Source organism: Lynx rufus, unplaced genomic scaffold, assembly GCF_022079265.1.
Source record: "Lynx rufus isolate CCGP_SWC_20201006 ecotype Redwood Valley unplaced genomic scaffold, mLynRuf1.p SCAF_5, whole genome shotgun sequence".
In the NCBI taxonomy this organism is placed as follows: domain Eukaryota; kingdom Metazoa; phylum Chordata; class Mammalia; order Carnivora; family Felidae; genus Lynx; species Lynx rufus.
This window is the reverse complement of record NW_025814867.1, coordinates 92410369-92427219: the sequence shown is the minus strand read 5'-3', so window position 1 is coordinate 92427219 and position 16851 is coordinate 92410369. Positions and strand designations below refer to the sequence as shown.

Here is a 16851-nt window from a genome sequence, read left to right as displayed (position 1 = left end):
TTTGAGGTCTGATGGTTTTCCACTTTAATTAATGTAATCACACACTCATTTCTTTATCTTACAATTATTGAGGACCTCCTATGTGCCAGACTGTGTGAGATGTAGGAGATACAAAGATGACTAACTCAGTCCTGTTCTCTACTAGTGCAGCATACTGGAGAAGGCTGAAATAAACAGGCTATAACAACAGAGAACCGTATCTGCTGTGACAGAGACGAGCCCAGGGTGCTACAGGAGGGATTGAAGGGCACCTAGTCCTGAGCAGGAGGGCAGGGAAGGCTTCCCAAAGGAGGCGATAACTGAGCCAAGCTTCATAGGATGAGTTGGATAGGGCATTGAGCAGAGGAAAGAGTGTGTGCAAACACAGAAAAGTGGAAGGGCAGTGCATTCAAAGAGCTGTGTTTAGGGCAGAGTGGAGAGGTCTAGTGAGGGAAGACCGGGAAGGGAAAGTTTGGCAGACATCTGAAGCAGGGATTGAGGGATGCCATCTGGGCAGGTGTCAAAAAGACACCCAGTGGAGGGAGAAGGTTGTGTAGGGACAAGGCAAACACACACTGGATCAGAACAGAGTCACGCTGTCAAAGTTGTGAGCAACAAGAACAAAGATGCTAAAAACCAGTAGAGGAGGATAGATTCGGTGAAACAATACAGGGAATGCGTGAGGGGGAGAATTTGAAAAGGACCAGGAAGTGGAGACAGCAGGTATCTGCTTCTCCCAGATTCTAGTAGAAATTAGGTTTACCCTCTGCAGAAGCTTCAGAAGAAAAGTCAGAGGAGTTCCAGATTCACACCACCAGATTGTGGAGTAGGACCAAAACCACGTGTAGGTAAGTGATGAAACCTCCAGCCTCCTTCTTCCACTGCACTTCCTGAGAATGCTATCAGGAAACGTTTCACCCTCCAGATAGCAGACTGGAAAGATTCTTCTCTAGGACAGTAATCCATACATACTGGATATTTTGATAAATATTAAATATAAAAGGTAAAGTCTTTCCAGAAATGCTTCTTTTAATAAGTGGATGCCTCCCCCATTAGTTCGTATATCCACGAATTAGTAATTCTCATTTATAGTTCTTATTTCCAGAATAAGACATGATTCAACATCATTTAATCTTACTTTTTGGTTTTAAGACATGTTAAGAAAATTCATTCACATAGATAAGTAGATATGAATGGAAGGAATTTTATTACCTCACTTCTCCTGAATCAAATATCAAAAATCACATAGCAATCTATCATAAACATCATTTTTAGTAACCTATCAACAACTCAGGTTCTCCTTTAATTTTTTTGCAAGGAAATAATTGGGAATCTGATTGGAAAAGGCTTGGTTACCCAGCTATTGGAATCAATGACTTTAATTAAATGTTATCTTTTCACTTAGATGTGCCTTTTCTAACTCATTTTACTTAGAAAGGGTTGAGAAAATAAATGTTAATTTTATATTCCTTTGCCTGTATAATTATTTTTCACAAAAATGTTATTTTGATATTTTGATAGACCAAGCAAGAAGACTTGCCATGAAGAAATGTGCCATAGCCTTGGTTATTTCTTACCAAAACTCTCTTCGCTGTGTTCTCAGGAACTCAGGAACCGCTTCCTTGAGAGGTCTGCATTTTTTTTTTTTTTTAATAATTGTGAGTGGAACAAAGTCCTTAAATAAAACTAATATTTAGAATTGTCCTTTTATTGGCATCCTAAGACATTTACACCCTGGGCCAATATACCACATTCCTACATAAGCAAGATATTCCTTTTCCACTGTGGGAAAAGGACAATTGAGAAAGAAAGCACAGGTGGGAAGTAAGAACTAGCACTGAGCTGCATTCACAAGAACAATTTTAACATACATAATGGAGATGGATGACCTGGAAAATGATTCCCCTAAAACTATCTGTGTCCATGCACCTCTTGGAGGGGACATGTGTACCCATCCCAGTTGGAAGACCACAGATCCACACCGAGAAAGTGGCAAACATTTCATCCTGGGAGCTGGGGTAGTGTTACACGGTAATGTGAAGGAGTGTGACAGGTCTGGAGAGCAATCACCCCAGGATGGAGTTAGAGAAGTTACAGTTAGAGGGTCTCCAAAAAAAAAAAGATGGAATTGATAAATGTACTTGCTGGTACTGAGCAAGATTTTATGTCTTTGTGGGAACGCAGGGGTTTCATCCTTCACCAATACTTACTGATGACCTTGGTAAGGCTTAGTGATTAGCCAGCTGAGAAAACAAATGTGGTACAAGGGAGGGACCGTGTATGAGATGGCAAGGCATCTTATTAGAAATAAATACACCTGGAATGCAGAACAATGGTGGTAGTAAAAATTACAGTAGTACATTAAAAACAAACATCTCCTGTTTTGCCAATAGAGAATGGGACAATCATGTCATGATTGCTGTGGCATGTATCACCTTGAGAGGGAAGAGTGGCTCAGCTCATGAAGGCGAAATCATTTAAGGAAGCCCAAGATGAACTTTGATGAACTATATAATGGTGCCATTAAGTACATTCTGCATATTCTCTATGATAGGAGTTTATTATCTTTCTCAGAGTGTGGATCCCAGGCCACTCACTGCAGAATCACCTGGTTTGTCTGTTAAAAATACAAAATCCTGGCTCTATCCTATATACATAGAATTGGGCAAGGAGAGGGGGGCTGATAAAATCCCAGAATCTGCATTTTTAAGCACTTCAGAGGATTTTTATGCACATTTGAGTCCGAAAGCCACTGCTTTAAGTCCTTAAATGGAGGTACTAATAGTAACTGGAAGTCGGACCCCCTTCCTACTCTATGGAGCAGCCCTGGTAGGCTTCGGCTCCAATTTTGCATCAGGCAAACATACTGTGGAATATTTGAGGCTCAGGGTTCTCCTAGGGCTAGATTGCCTGGAACCTTTCCTCTCCTACCATAGTGATTTCACTCAGTCTGGGGACTACAGAAGAATGGATTTTTTATTTCCTTCTCCTCCTTCCCCGCAAACAGTATCCTCCTCTGAATTTTAACAGATATTAAATCAATGCAGACATCCTGTTAGACCTTCAAACTTCTTAAAATAGATGCTACCTGTGCTTTAAAAATTTCAATTGAACAACATTTATTAAAAACCCACACAAGGTCCTCCCTAGGTTGGGTGCTATGGCATATACTATTGAAATGGACACTCAAAAGCTCTGGTCATAGCAGCAGTGAGGAGCTCTTCATCTCCGTCTGATGGCCCAGCACATCAGTTCCACACAGTCCATTTTCAGAATGGACAGAAAAATAGCAGTGTCAAGGCACTGTCACGGATTATGTTATGGATGCCTCAAGTTTAGGGACTTCTGAGAACCTAAGATAAAGTGATACGGATCAACCCCTTTGGGAGCACCAATTCTTTTCAGAGCACAGAAGTGGAGAGGTCAACCCAAATCTTGGGCTGGATTTCAACGAAGGGCCCTGCCACCTGAGCGACAGATGAATGACTGTATGCCTTCACGTCTGGTTGCCTCCATGATAAATAACAACATTGGTTAGACATCTAAATCACAACAGGAAAAAAAAACCCAAAAGAACCTCTATTGCTAATTACCTGTTCCATCAAGAAAATTAAAGATTTAATTAATACTCTTTAGGAAGTATTTTGGTATTTACATTTGTTGATTATCCAAAAGCAATTTTGATGAGCGGATCTCAGGAAATCCCAGCAAAAATTATTCTTCAAAACATTCATTTTCAAGAACTTTGGCTAATAACATTCATCTTGGCAAACAGCCTTGTTTTGCTGCTACTAATACTTTGCAACAAATTTACCTTAGATTATTAAAAATTATTTTTTCTCAGAAAACTATAATTCAGTCAAGCCTCACAAGCAAGAAGAAATGGAGTTGAGGGGTACTGCTAAGTTTTCAAGGCTGACCCTGAAAGGCATCAGTGATGGGTTATTTTTATTTTTTAGCAAGGGAGAAAATAAAGAAATTGAGAGAGGTTTTTTTAATTAAGGGAAAGAAAGAGGAAGAAAGGGGAGAGAAGGAAAGGGTTATATGTATTTTCGCTTCTGTGTCGTTGTATTATTCTTTTATTTTTTCAGAATGTATGTATAATTTTTTTTAATTTATTGTTTACAAAGAGCTTTAGTTGGGTCTTTGTGCATGCATTTGTGCAGCCTCTGTCACAACTCGCTTGTGCCATACTCCACGTACAGATCCTGATTTGCATAGCTCTACTTTGTGTCAAAAAAGAAATCAGGCCTCGGTTTTATGGCTGAGGATATGAAGACAGACTGGAGAATATGCTAGCTGATCAAAAGTGCTTTAAAAATCCTTCCCCAAATTCCTACAACTGCCTTTCTAAAAGCACTGGCTAACCTTCTTATTTTAAGATCTTCTGGTAGCATACCTTGATTTCCAAAGTACTTCTGAAATTTAATTAAAATGGAATAGAAAGTGAACTTAGTGTTTTTTGCCTAGTTTTAAAATGAGGAGCTGAAAGTGTATACTTACTATTTTTTTCTAATATGGAGCAAAATCAGGACTGCAAAGACCTGCCTCAGAGCCAGAGAGCGGTTATGGGTAAAAAGGTGGTGCTGAATAAGGCAGCAAATTGCAGTTTTTGGAAACCAGGTCTATATATTAAAGAAGAACCAGGGCAGAGAGAATTAAACAAGCAAAAAAGATGGGTAAAAAAAGGAACGATGAACAATTATGCATACGCGCACATACACCACCACCCTCACAAAATGTTGGATTATGAAATCTAAGAATCCTAGTCCATAATTCATGTAAATGTGTTGCTGTAGAACTTATTTTTACTTCTCTCCATAAATACATTGTTGACACAGAAAATAACATTCTTAGTTTACCGACTATAGTTAAGAGACATTTCAGGAGTTGACTTTTCCTTTAAAAAAATAAAAACAGTAGAGGCTGTAAATCTCTCTTACTGCCCTTGAACAGGTCTTAGATTTCACCCTGCCTATTTCCAAATAGAAAACAATAAGACAGTGCAGACATCTGTAACCCAGAGTGAAGGATTCAGTGAGCTGTCAATTTCTCGGAGAATTCTCCTTTGCTGGTACTGCTGTTCTCTACGTATTATTAATCTATTTATATTTAACTCCAGCTATTAGTCTGCCTCTTCTAGCCACTGAACCATTTGCAAAGGAGAGGAGAGGGAGACAAGGGCTGCTATTATTAGGCATCCTTGTGTGTGATGAGAGTGGAGACAATTAAATAACACCATTTTGCTTCTTTGAAAACGACAGAGATTGTTTGGGGTGGACAACCCAGGGCTGGTTAACATAACCTTTCCCCTCAAGAAGGTAAAACAACAGAGATACATTTTTGAAGTACTTAATTAAGCCTTCAGCAAGGAGTGTGGGAAAGTTACAGACCTATAAAAAACCTTCCAATTCTGGGAAGAGTAAATTTTTTCTGTAGCACTCTGTCACTGCTCATTTACTGCATCATTTTGACAACATCTCATATTTCCACAAGGCTTTTACATAATCTATAAACAGGGACAGAAAGGTGAGGAACAGAATGGGGACAAAGTTTGGACCTCCCACGCTGTCACTTCCTTTCAGCTTTCCATTAAAGGGTGAGGCTGAAGGGTGGCATTTTAGGATGATTCTGTTAAAAGGCTGAAATATTAATAATCAACACAGCAAGAAGAAAGCTGTGCAGAACTGCCACCGCTTGCTCACTCTTCCAGGATGGGTGTAATTCAGTCATAATGAAGGCTCTTTAACGTTCCTCCCCCAAACCTTTTTCGATCAGGAAAGCCTGGAATCTGTTGGCAAGAAAGATAATCACGTTAAGTCTCAAGCAAGCAGAGTTCAAGTGCTAATAGCCTTATAAATTTTTCCCTTTATTTTCTGTTTCTTTATGTCACCCTGTTGTCCCTTACAGAATCATCTCTCTGAGCTTTTACTCAAATAATAAAATAAATGTTCCCAAAATGGAAAACATTTGCCAACAAATTGGTGATAGTGTCATCTAAATCAGGGAAGATGAAGGTGAATCTCATAACATCCGCCTACTGGACTTTTACATGAATTGTCTACATTGTGATAGGTCTGGGATATGTACCCTCTGGAGTCTTAAGCAAATGATTTTCTCCTATGATTTTATAATATAACCTTATCCCTGCATTCTTTTTGTTTCTTAGAACCTTATTTTCCCTTAATCTGATATTTTTGCTTTTGTATTTAGCAGGACAGAAGAAAATGCTTTTGCCTACAAAGGATCCCCCCCCCCCCCCCGCCTCACCCTTTTTTAAGCCACTTCTGAAAATAAATTTGGAAATCACCTCTCTTCAAATTTAAGAGCCCACTTTGTCAAGAATAGATACAGACCTGATTACCTTCCCTTAGAAAGTATCTCTTCTCTATGACCTGTGAGAAACAAATAAAGATTTCAGGGCTTAGCAAAAGTGGTTCACTGTGGTTAACACTAATGGGACGAAAAGGCATATACCCAAATGAAGAGTTTTTTCAATAGTTATGGACATCTAGTACAATAAGTTAAATCTCATGCTAGTAAGATCAGGATTGTGGGCATATTTCCATAAAAGCTTGCCTTATTCCCAAAGGCATTAATAATAGATTAAAAATTAAATGAATCCACAAAAATGGCTAAATCATAAGAGAATGGGATAATAACTCATGCAGTTCCAAGTGTACGGAAGCAAATCTGGCTCAAAGTTTCCTAGCAGTTAGCTCAAAGATACAAAACAGAACCCATAAGATAAAAGCAGAACACTTTTACTACTACAATAGTACAGGTATTCCTTATAGCCAAGTCTGTGTAATGTAGTGAACTGCCACATCCCTTGAGTAAACGCAGTGATAAATTTGGTAGGTCCTCAATGGAGACAGATGACACAACATCAAAGGCATTCAATTAGCTTCTTTCTATGGACTTAATCTGCATCCTTAATTCAGTAGTTTCAGAACTGTATTTGGTCAGCAGGAAAAATGCGGTAATGCAGTGGATGTATCCACACAAATCCATCGCTACTATTGAAAAAAAAACCTCTCAAAAATACATGCCCTAATATAATTTAAGAGTACCATGTTTTCAGATGATAGAAAATAATTTTAAAAAATAATGAATTCTGTTCTAACACTTGAGAAACTGCACTGTTTGTGAAGGCGGTATGATTTTCTTTACACAGAGCTGTTGTGATTAAGAAAAGCCAATTGGATAAGAATACAGATTAAATGCAGATTAACTCTCTAAAACACTGGAATCCAGAATTATGAAGCTAAGAATTCCCCTGAATAAGAGCATGGCGTCTCCTTCCAGGGCTGTGCCACCTTGATCTCACTGGCTTGACAACCAAATCATCTGGATTCTTTCTACCGTTGAGACTATGGGTTACTTTTAGCCACAAGAGACCCAGTGTAGGTTGCATTCACTGGCCACAGAGGTAGAAAACCTGGCTTGTGATTAGCACATATATCAAAATACTGGATCCCACAAAAACCAAGAAAAGGCTGACTCCTCCACAGCAGGTCAGGAAAACCCTATCATTCTAGAGTGGGGAAGAATTACTACTAAAGGGAGTCAGGAGAAGGAGCTAGATTCCCTCTTGGTAAATAAATCTTTATACTAAATTCTGGAAGATATGGTAGAAAACTGGGCAAAATTTAGTTGCCAGGTCCCGTGTTTTGAGGCAACCATGTTAGTCTGGAGGTCTGGCCAACTTCCTGATCCATATACCTTTCACTGTGGTGATGAAGAATGATGCTACTTTTTGCTTTTGCTCCTAATTCCCTACTCTCAACTTGCAGTGTCTTTCTCTTACCAAATATTGTTCTCTTCTTAAAATGAACCAAGTTCCCTCTGATTTTTTTAAAATAAAGTCTTGCCTGACAACTCAGGTCACGCTAGTCTATAACCCATTGTTTCTCTAGAGTCTAACTTATTAACATTTAAAACATTTTTTATTTTTTATTGATGTATGGTTGACATACTATAGTTGTTTCAGGTATATAACATAGTGATTCAACAATTATTACATTACAAAATGCTCACTACAATAAGTGTAGGTACCATCTGTCACCATATTACAATATTATTGACTGTATTTTCTATCCTGTACTCTTCATCCTTGTGACTTACTCAATTTTCAGCTGAAAGTTTGTAGCTTTCTATCCCCTTCATCAATTTTCAAATTAATAAATTATTAACAAATTAAGCAATATATTGTAGGATCTTTCTGTGTCAGACAAAGATCTGTAAGTTGTTTCTCTCGGGGCAGAACAGTGTATCTGATGGAGGCCATGGATCTAAACTAAATGGAAGTTCTTATGTTTGAAGCTTGAAAATCATGTGGAGGGAAAATCCAGTTCCTTGCACTGCTTCCCAACATTTTTCATGTTATGGCACGTTTAGAAAATGCTAATATTTGTACAGCACACTGGGTTAAATGAAAGAGGCTGCCGATCAGTTAGCCTGGGGGGCTCTGGCTGCTTCAACTGAGGGCATCACTATCTCGGCACACTTGTACCATATTTGCCACACTCCAGCTGGGAAGTTCTGCAATGAAGCAAACAGTTCTCGTATTAAACGGGTAGGGGTGTGGGGCTTATCTTGTTATGACATAATGGACAAAAGGGCCAAATATTAGATCCCTAAATAGATAAAAGAAAAATGATTCACAAAGAAGAGCTATGAGGAGGGAAATGTTTTTCTTGTCCTCTTAAAAGGAAATGTAATACACGAATCAATCTTTTTCAATAATACATACAGAAATACATTCTTTTACTTTACGCAATGTCAACATGAGGCAAACGACTTAAACTTGGTCAATACTATGTGCAATGGAGCCCCATGGCCTTGCGAAGGAAGGACAAACAGTGCTCTAAATTACCAGTATGCTGAGTCATTCTACATTTTCATTCCAGTTCAGGACAATAAGATGATGCTAGCAAGAGTCAATACTTGAATGCAAAGGTTTCTGATAGGGAAAATTACGGAATCAAGAAGATGACATACCCTAAAAGTAATAATAACATTTATGTGGAGAATAACAACAGCTGGGAGAGCAAAAAGAACGCAGGGCTTTAGGCAGAATCTCCTGGGTTCAGTGCCTTTTGTGGGGGCTGAGGGGATGTGAATAAATACAAGAAGAGCTGGAAAACAGGAAAACGTAATATGTTTTAAGGAGGGAAATTAGGTTTCTTTTAAAATAACTCATTTAAATCCAGTAGCTTTCATCCTTTGCTTAGAGAACACTAGTGATAAAATAAATACGTCAGCAGGCCTTGAGCAATTATATCAACAGATAAGAGAGATCAACACAAATGTTCAGGCTATGAAGTTCAGGATGAAGGAATAAAAGGGCAAAGCATTCTCCAAAAACTTTAAACTCTCATAATATATAAATTAAGTTTAAAAATAACTTAATTGAAGCTATTACCTTATCAAAAAACCTACTGAGCTTGACAGCATTGGAAGAACCTGCAGCGAGGTACCGTGGATTTGTGCAATCCTAGAAGATAAAACATAAGATCCACATATGTCAGGAAACATCAGCTTCTTGTTAGTCACTACTGTTCCTGTTGCACTTTTCTATAGTAAAATGTTAGGCATAACACTCTCATGAAATATTCAAGTAATTTTCAAATTACAATGCACAAAGCTAAGCGGAAAGTGCTAAAGGAAGATAAGGGCGCTTTTTGTCATTTATGCTATATAGAGCACACTGAACCAATGTATTCACCATCAAATAATTCATAAAGGAAAAGAGGATTGCTAATCTTACTAATAAGAAAACCAAGACACTAATCATGTGACCTACCTACATTTACCCTAAAAGCAGAAATAGAGCCAATAAAAACAACACTTCATTTTTTAGTACGAGTTACTCAACAGCATCATCTAATCAAGTAGTATATAGTTCATACACAAAGCGGGAATCATGAAAACAGGAGTTAGAGGAGCAAAGAACAAACAAAACAGTTGCCAGGGATTTCTCACTCATTGAATGCAAAGTACTACATCTCTTGGTAAGCCATAAAGATAATAATAAACAATAAATATATTTTTTGATAATAAAAAATAAACAGTAGGTTTATTATTAAGTAACAATCTATTACTATTTAACAGGATTTTGATAAATAGGAAAAAAAATGGGGCCCAGAAGAGACAAAACAATTTGGAACATTACAATGAAATAACTAGTAAATTACAATAATCAGTAAAGATCTCAGAAGGTTTATTATTCTTTGCCTGGAATTCCAGTGTCAAGCTGCCTTTGCTTGTCATCATTAACTTGCCACCTCAAGAGATAGAGCACTTTGATTTTTACCTCAAATGCCACCTAAGGCCAAACTATAAGGGTATCAGACAGGCTCCTTTACAAAAATGGCATTTGTCTTTCAGTTGTAGATGGTCTATGTCCCTTGGGCAATTACTGCAATTACTGTTGCATTTATTGTGTTTTGTATGTAATCTCTAAACCCACATGATTCCTTTGTAGTAAACTGTGTAATAATCACCTCTTTCACTCATATATAACACTTCAAGACTCACATTTTTCATTTTGGCTGGAAACTATAATGCATTTTCCAAAACCACACCAAAAAAGAGACTATAACAAGCTTTTCAAAAATCATAGAGTACTACAAAAACCAGTAAATTAGCCAGCAAGTTTTGAATCTGAATATCTGTCCCAACATTTCTAGACTGTGTAGCATTGGTTAGGTTACTAAGCCTTTCAACTTGAGCTTACTAATTTGTGAAATGAAGATAACATAACAATACTTACCCCACAGGATTTTTGTGAAAGTTATATAAGATAATGCATGTCTGGCACATACATAGCAGATACTGAAATATTAGTTCTCTCTTCATTCTAAGAAAATGCTATCGGATTGAATTTTCAGGCACAAAAGCACCTAACATAATGAACGTTAATTCCATGTATGGGGTAAAGAGACTGAAACATCATCGTGGAAACTGTTGTACTTGAAAAAATGTATAAACACATTTATACAGCAGTTGGGGCATATGAGACACAAACCTTAGGTAGACTTATGTTAGACATGTTTTCCAAAATGGATATTGATTACATAGTCATCACAATGTCAAAAGACTTCAGAGATGATTCAAGATAGAGCTATAGTGCTAAATACAAAAACTAAATCAAACAGCAAACAAAGCTTAATTCTAAGGCTCACGGTTTTACATTGACCGGGCTAGAGAAACCCTATGATTTTAGGATGCCAATTTTAGAGTTGAAAGAGCCATCTGCCATTGATCATGGCTGGGGGCAAATACCAAAGATTAATAGCTTTAAAATAGCTTGTCAAAACTTGAGAAAGGAAGGGAAGGAAACTAGGGAAGATGCTTCAATATAATCACTTTGAAGTAAACACACAACAGAGAAAATCTGTCCTAGACACAATAAGCCTAACAGGATTTTAAAAAATAAGTAATCATTTCCCTTTTTATAATTTAAACCAATTTACTTTTTTTCAGGCACAAGATAGTAACTTTGATTCCACCTTTGATATATACATTTACGTTGATTCTTACTTTTTAAAACAGTTTTAAGTGAATTCAATATTGTAACTAATATTGTTACATTACATTTTTACTTGAGGCTTAATATCTACTTGCTGAGTCTTTCTGACTGCTATCTCTTTTTGAAACTCCTATCAAATTTTCCTCCTCATTTTTCTGCCCTGAATCCTCAAAACCCTCTTGTTTCTGTTGTATTCTTGAAGCTGTACATTGATAACAGGGCAAAAGTATGCTGTATGTGAACTCTGTGGAGATCATGTGTGCCAAAGTACCACCACTTGAGTACCTTTATAACTTGTTAACAATTAAAAGATGGTGCTGCCTTTGCAAGTAAAGTAGGAAAAATACATACCTGGGTGATTGTCACAAAAACCCACAGGCACTACAAACAGATAGATTCCAAAATATATGGAAAGTAATTACTGGACCAAATTAAGTATATTCAATGGCAAATTTCCCACTGGAAATAATGTTGAAACAAAGTAACTTCAACACTTCTGCAACAAGGACATTATATATCCTCTGTAGCAGAAATCCTCTGAAATATCATGGTCCAGTTCAACTAGCTGGGGCATTGACAGTGACTATTCCATGGTGGCAGGTGAGAAAAATAAGGCACCCCACCACAAAGCAGAATGTAAAAATAACAGAATGGCAGGCAGAAGTGGATTCAGTTATGGGGTAGAGGTTGGTTTGAACCAACCAGTGTTCACAACTGTTGATTTGGAGTAAGGGCATCAGAATGACCTGAGTCATTAGCTAAAACTATAGAGCCCTGGTCCTCCTGTCAGATATTATGAACAAAAAGCTCCAGTGGTGGAACACTTATTCAAATTTTTTCACAGCTACATTGATAGTATAAATATATAGTCAGGTTTGGGTAATTAGTGAGTTAGATGATTTCTAAGAGCTTTTTCAGTTCCAAGATTCTAAACGTTAGTTGGAGAATAATTAAGTGGAAGACAGGCTCAATTGCAGAGCACTGGCTCTGGAGTCAGAGTGCCTGGTTTGACCTGTCTGTATAACCACGGCCTAGTTACCTCTCTCTGGTTCTAATATGCATCTTTAAAATGGAGTTAATTACAGTACCTACCTTACAGTGTTGATGTGAAGACAAACATGAGATAATGTACATAAAACACTAGAACGGTACGTGGCATGTAATAAATGCTCAGTAAATTACAGTCATTATTATTTAAAAAAATTTTTTTAATGTTTATTTATTTATTTATTTATTTATTTTTGAGAGAGAGACAGAAACAAGGTGAGCAGGGGTGGGTCAGAGAGAGAGGGAGACAGAATCCAAAGCAGGCTCCAGGCTCTGAGCTGTCAGCACAGAGCCCAACGCAGGGCTTGAACTCCTGAACTACAAGATTATGACCTGAGCCAAAGTCAGACACTTAACCAACTGAGCTACTCAGGAGCCCCTAGTCATTAGTATTATTAAACCACAACTAGCACCATATGTCTGGAATCGCCAGTGCAGTGAATATGTTGCAGAAATCCTACTTGTGAATAATGACATATAAACCATGACTGAAGCTGCTGGCCAGGATTCTTCTCTGGGCAACATTATCTGGCTTATGTGAAAACTTCTCTTAGCCTTTTTAGCATCCAGTTCAAACTGAGCTAAATTTTCTCAGGAAGAAACTCAGTGCTCTGTATACATACAAGTTTGTATTAATTACTGCTCATGAAGCACTCCTAGTTTACACAGTTTGTAGTTTTCTCATTTATCTATTTCTATGCTCTTGAAGTTAAAGTCTGTAGTTTAAGAAGCTGAGAGGCTTTTCTAAAGCAAGAATAATCAAGATGTCAGTGACCTTTGTTACCTTAATTTAATTATTTTGATTTTGGTATGATCTTAAAAAATCTTTTCAAGAAAAAGCCCAGGGTTTACATTATTCATAGAACAAAGTTTGAACATTCCCACAGATCAGCATATAAGAAGGTTGAGTCGACTGTTCCCTATCTGACAGTCTATGTTGATTCCAATTTTCACTACATATTGGATCAGAACCCAAATGACTGATAGTAAGTATAAAGCTTCTTTCATGAGAATATATGACCTAAGTCTTCAATTTTGGCTTTGCCTAACGATAACACAAAAATGCATGAGTGAAAACACATACCAGATTAATTTCTTCTGCATTGAAATCCTCAGCTAGGAAAGCAGTCCTAGTTAAAACTTCATGGCGCTTGGCTTCATGAATCTGATCCAGTTTAGTCCCTATTACCAACAGAGGGATTTGGTTGTCAGCAAACTGTTCCCGGTCATAATCCCTGTAATGAATAATAATGAAGAGGTGAATAGAATTTACCCTTCTGATGTAGATGTGTAATGTTTAAATGTAAGTAGCTTACACTATTTTACTGAGATTTCACTGACTCTCGCTTACCCATCACCTATAAACCTACTTTTCTCCCAATTTCTTCCAAATACTTATTCATTTATCAATCCATCCTCACCATCTATAGAGTTCCAACTATTCATCTAACTACTCAAATTTTGTTTCCATGAATCTTTATACACTACTTGAATAACTGAATGTCCACCAGGTATATGAAAGTAGGTTAACTTGACCTCTCCCAAAGTTCTGTATTCTCAGGCTAACAGCTCAGGAATTTTTCTAGGTAGATGCACAGAGTGAATTCAAACCTCAATGGAATGAAAATGCAAGAACCTAGCATGGCACTCAAACCTTTGCCAGAGGGGAAAATGACAAGCTTCTGGGCATGCATAAGCTCTATACCTACCATACATATTTTTGTCTATGAATAGTAAAGAAAAATAGATCATTTCAGGAAAATAAGAAACAAGGGTGCTGAAGGCCAGAAAAATTGACCACAGATGATGCTATGCCTGGGACAAGATGGATTCAACAAATGGAAAAGGAAAAGAAACAGCTGAAATGCAAAACGAAAAGTAAAAGGAAAGAATTAAAAGCCAAATAGTTGTTTGTGCTGACACAAGAGTCATGGGAAAGAGAGAACAGACAATATGGATCACTCATGGTTAGTGGTCTTGGGTGACTGGCTATTACAATCCTTTTTTTCTTTTTTTTTTCAATTTTTACCCAAAGGACAGAGTGGTGTTCCTTCTATTACTGAAAGGAATTTAGAGCCAATGTTGTTCAATTAATTTAAATTCTATTCACATATGAGAAATAAAACAGACTTGGATTCCTGACATGTTATAAGCTCAATTTACAATAGTCAGCAAAATCTGGTTGCAGACACTTTATGACAGCAAATCAATATTGCACAATACAATCAATACAACCCAGTTGAGCCTAGCTTTTCTTCTTCCTTTGACATTATTTGTCTTTCTCTTTAAATAATCTAAACTGGGGGTGTATAGTGTGTGTGTGCAAAATTACCACATCTTTTCGCCCTTCACAATAATCTTACAGTGCTTCAGTTACCACCTAGCCTTGGAACACAAGTGTTTTCAACTATGTAGCCTGCCATTCCTTAAAAATATTATCGTTGTATTTACTGCATCAAGCCAATAATAGCTTGAGTTCAAGGCCTTTGATTTTCTTACCAACACTGACATTGATTTAGGAGACATAGCCCAAAATTGAAATCTGGTTTATTACAGAATAAAATTTTCAGAGTGTCCTCCTTTAGGAGTATTTCTGATACTAACTCTGGCTCACATACAAACTTTTGTATGTATTTTATCAGTCATCATTTTTGATAGACATCTATCTCTGTCACTTGCAGTCTTGTATAATCTTTGTACATTAACAAATACTTGTACATATAACATAACATACATACATCGCACATAATATATATATTGTGCATCAACATATACATGTATTCTATATGTAACATAACATATGTATGGTGCCATATACATTTAACTTATTCTCTTGTTTCTCTTTTTAGCTTTTCTTTTTATTCGCTTTTTCATTGAATCTTATATCCAATTTGAAATTTGATCTTGAAACCTCTTTTTTTAAAAAAAAAAAAACATTAGATAAAAAACAGATGGGGAATTTTATCATGGATGGATACGGCTGGTAACAAGTCAACATCACAAAGAGACAGACAACCAGGTACTGTAATTATATGTATAATACCACTTAGGCAAAAACAAAAAACAAAAACCCCTGCATCTTTTAGACCATCTTTTTATATTTAACTATCATTTTATTTTATTTTATTTTATTTTATTTTATTTTTATTTAAAAAAAAATTTTTTTTTCAACGTTTATTTATTTTTGGGACAGAGAGAGACAGAGCATGAACGGGGGAGGGGCAGAGAGAGAGGGAGACACAGAATCGGAAACAGGCTCCAGGCTCTGAGCCATCAGCCCAGAGCCCGACGCGGGGCTCGAACTCACGGACCGCGAGATCGTGACCTGGCTGAAGTCGGACGCTTAACCGACTGCGCCACTCAGGCGCCCCTTAACTATCATTTTAGCGAAGATTTAGGATTCAGAAAAACAAGGTAAACAGACATTACACGGATATAGTCAACAAAATCCAGAATACAAGAAACTCTACAGGACAAGCAAACTATCTTTCACAGACAAACTGCCAGAGTGCAAAAGAAAAAAAAAAGGGGGGGGGGGGGGAAGGGGAATGTAAGATTAAAAGGTACTTAACAAACAAAATACAATGAAGAGATCTTATCTAGATACTATTTTGAGCAAATCAACATTTATGAGACATATGGGGAATTAAAATAATATTTAATAGTAAGGAATCATTATTAAATTTTATGTGGAACAATTATATTTTGGTTATATTAAAAAAGTCCTTATCATTTAAAGTTATACACAGAAGTATATATAGACGATATGATACAATGTCTAGAATTTGCTTTGAAAAATAAATGGAGAGACATACTGTGTTCATGGATTGAAACATGCAACAAAATTTCTTTCCAATTTGATTTATAGATTAAATGCAATTCAATCAAAATCCAAGCTGAATTTTTGTCAATATAGAAAGTTGGTTTCAAATTTATATGGAAAAGCAAATGAACTAGAAGAGCTAACCAATTCTGAAAAAGGAACCACATTATATACTTTTAAGACTTACTATAATGTTACAATCATGAAGACAATGTCATATTGGTGAAGGGACAGACACACAGACCAATTGTACAGAATCAGAGAGTCTTGAAATAGAACCATATAAATATGGTCAACTGATTTTTGGCAAAGGAGTAAAAGCCATTCAATGGAGAAAGGATAATCTTTTGAACCAATGGTGTTGGAAAAACCGGATATTCATATACAAAAGTCAACCTCAATCAAAACCCCACACGTCATAACTTATTCAAACCAGGTCACAGATCTAAAGATAAACTTTCAACAA

General features: G+C 36.8%; 1 protein-coding gene across 1 annotated transcript in view; it reads right to left on the bottom strand.

Moving 5' to 3' along the window:
• Positions 1-16851, bottom strand: part of RABL3 (RAB, member of RAS oncogene family like 3) — a 40028-nt gene continuing 23177 nt past the window's right edge. Inside the window, exons 5-8 of the mRNA XM_047099461.1 lie at positions 13647-13797; positions 9407-9478; positions 6336-6374; positions 1-5770 (exon numbers count right to left, since the gene is read on the bottom strand). Coding sequence (XP_046955417.1) covers positions 5705-5770; positions 6336-6374; positions 9407-9478; positions 13647-13797 — 328 coding nt within the window. The 3' untranslated portion in view covers positions 1-5704. The remainder of the gene's footprint in view (positions 5771-6335; positions 6375-9406; positions 9479-13646; positions 13798-16851) is intronic.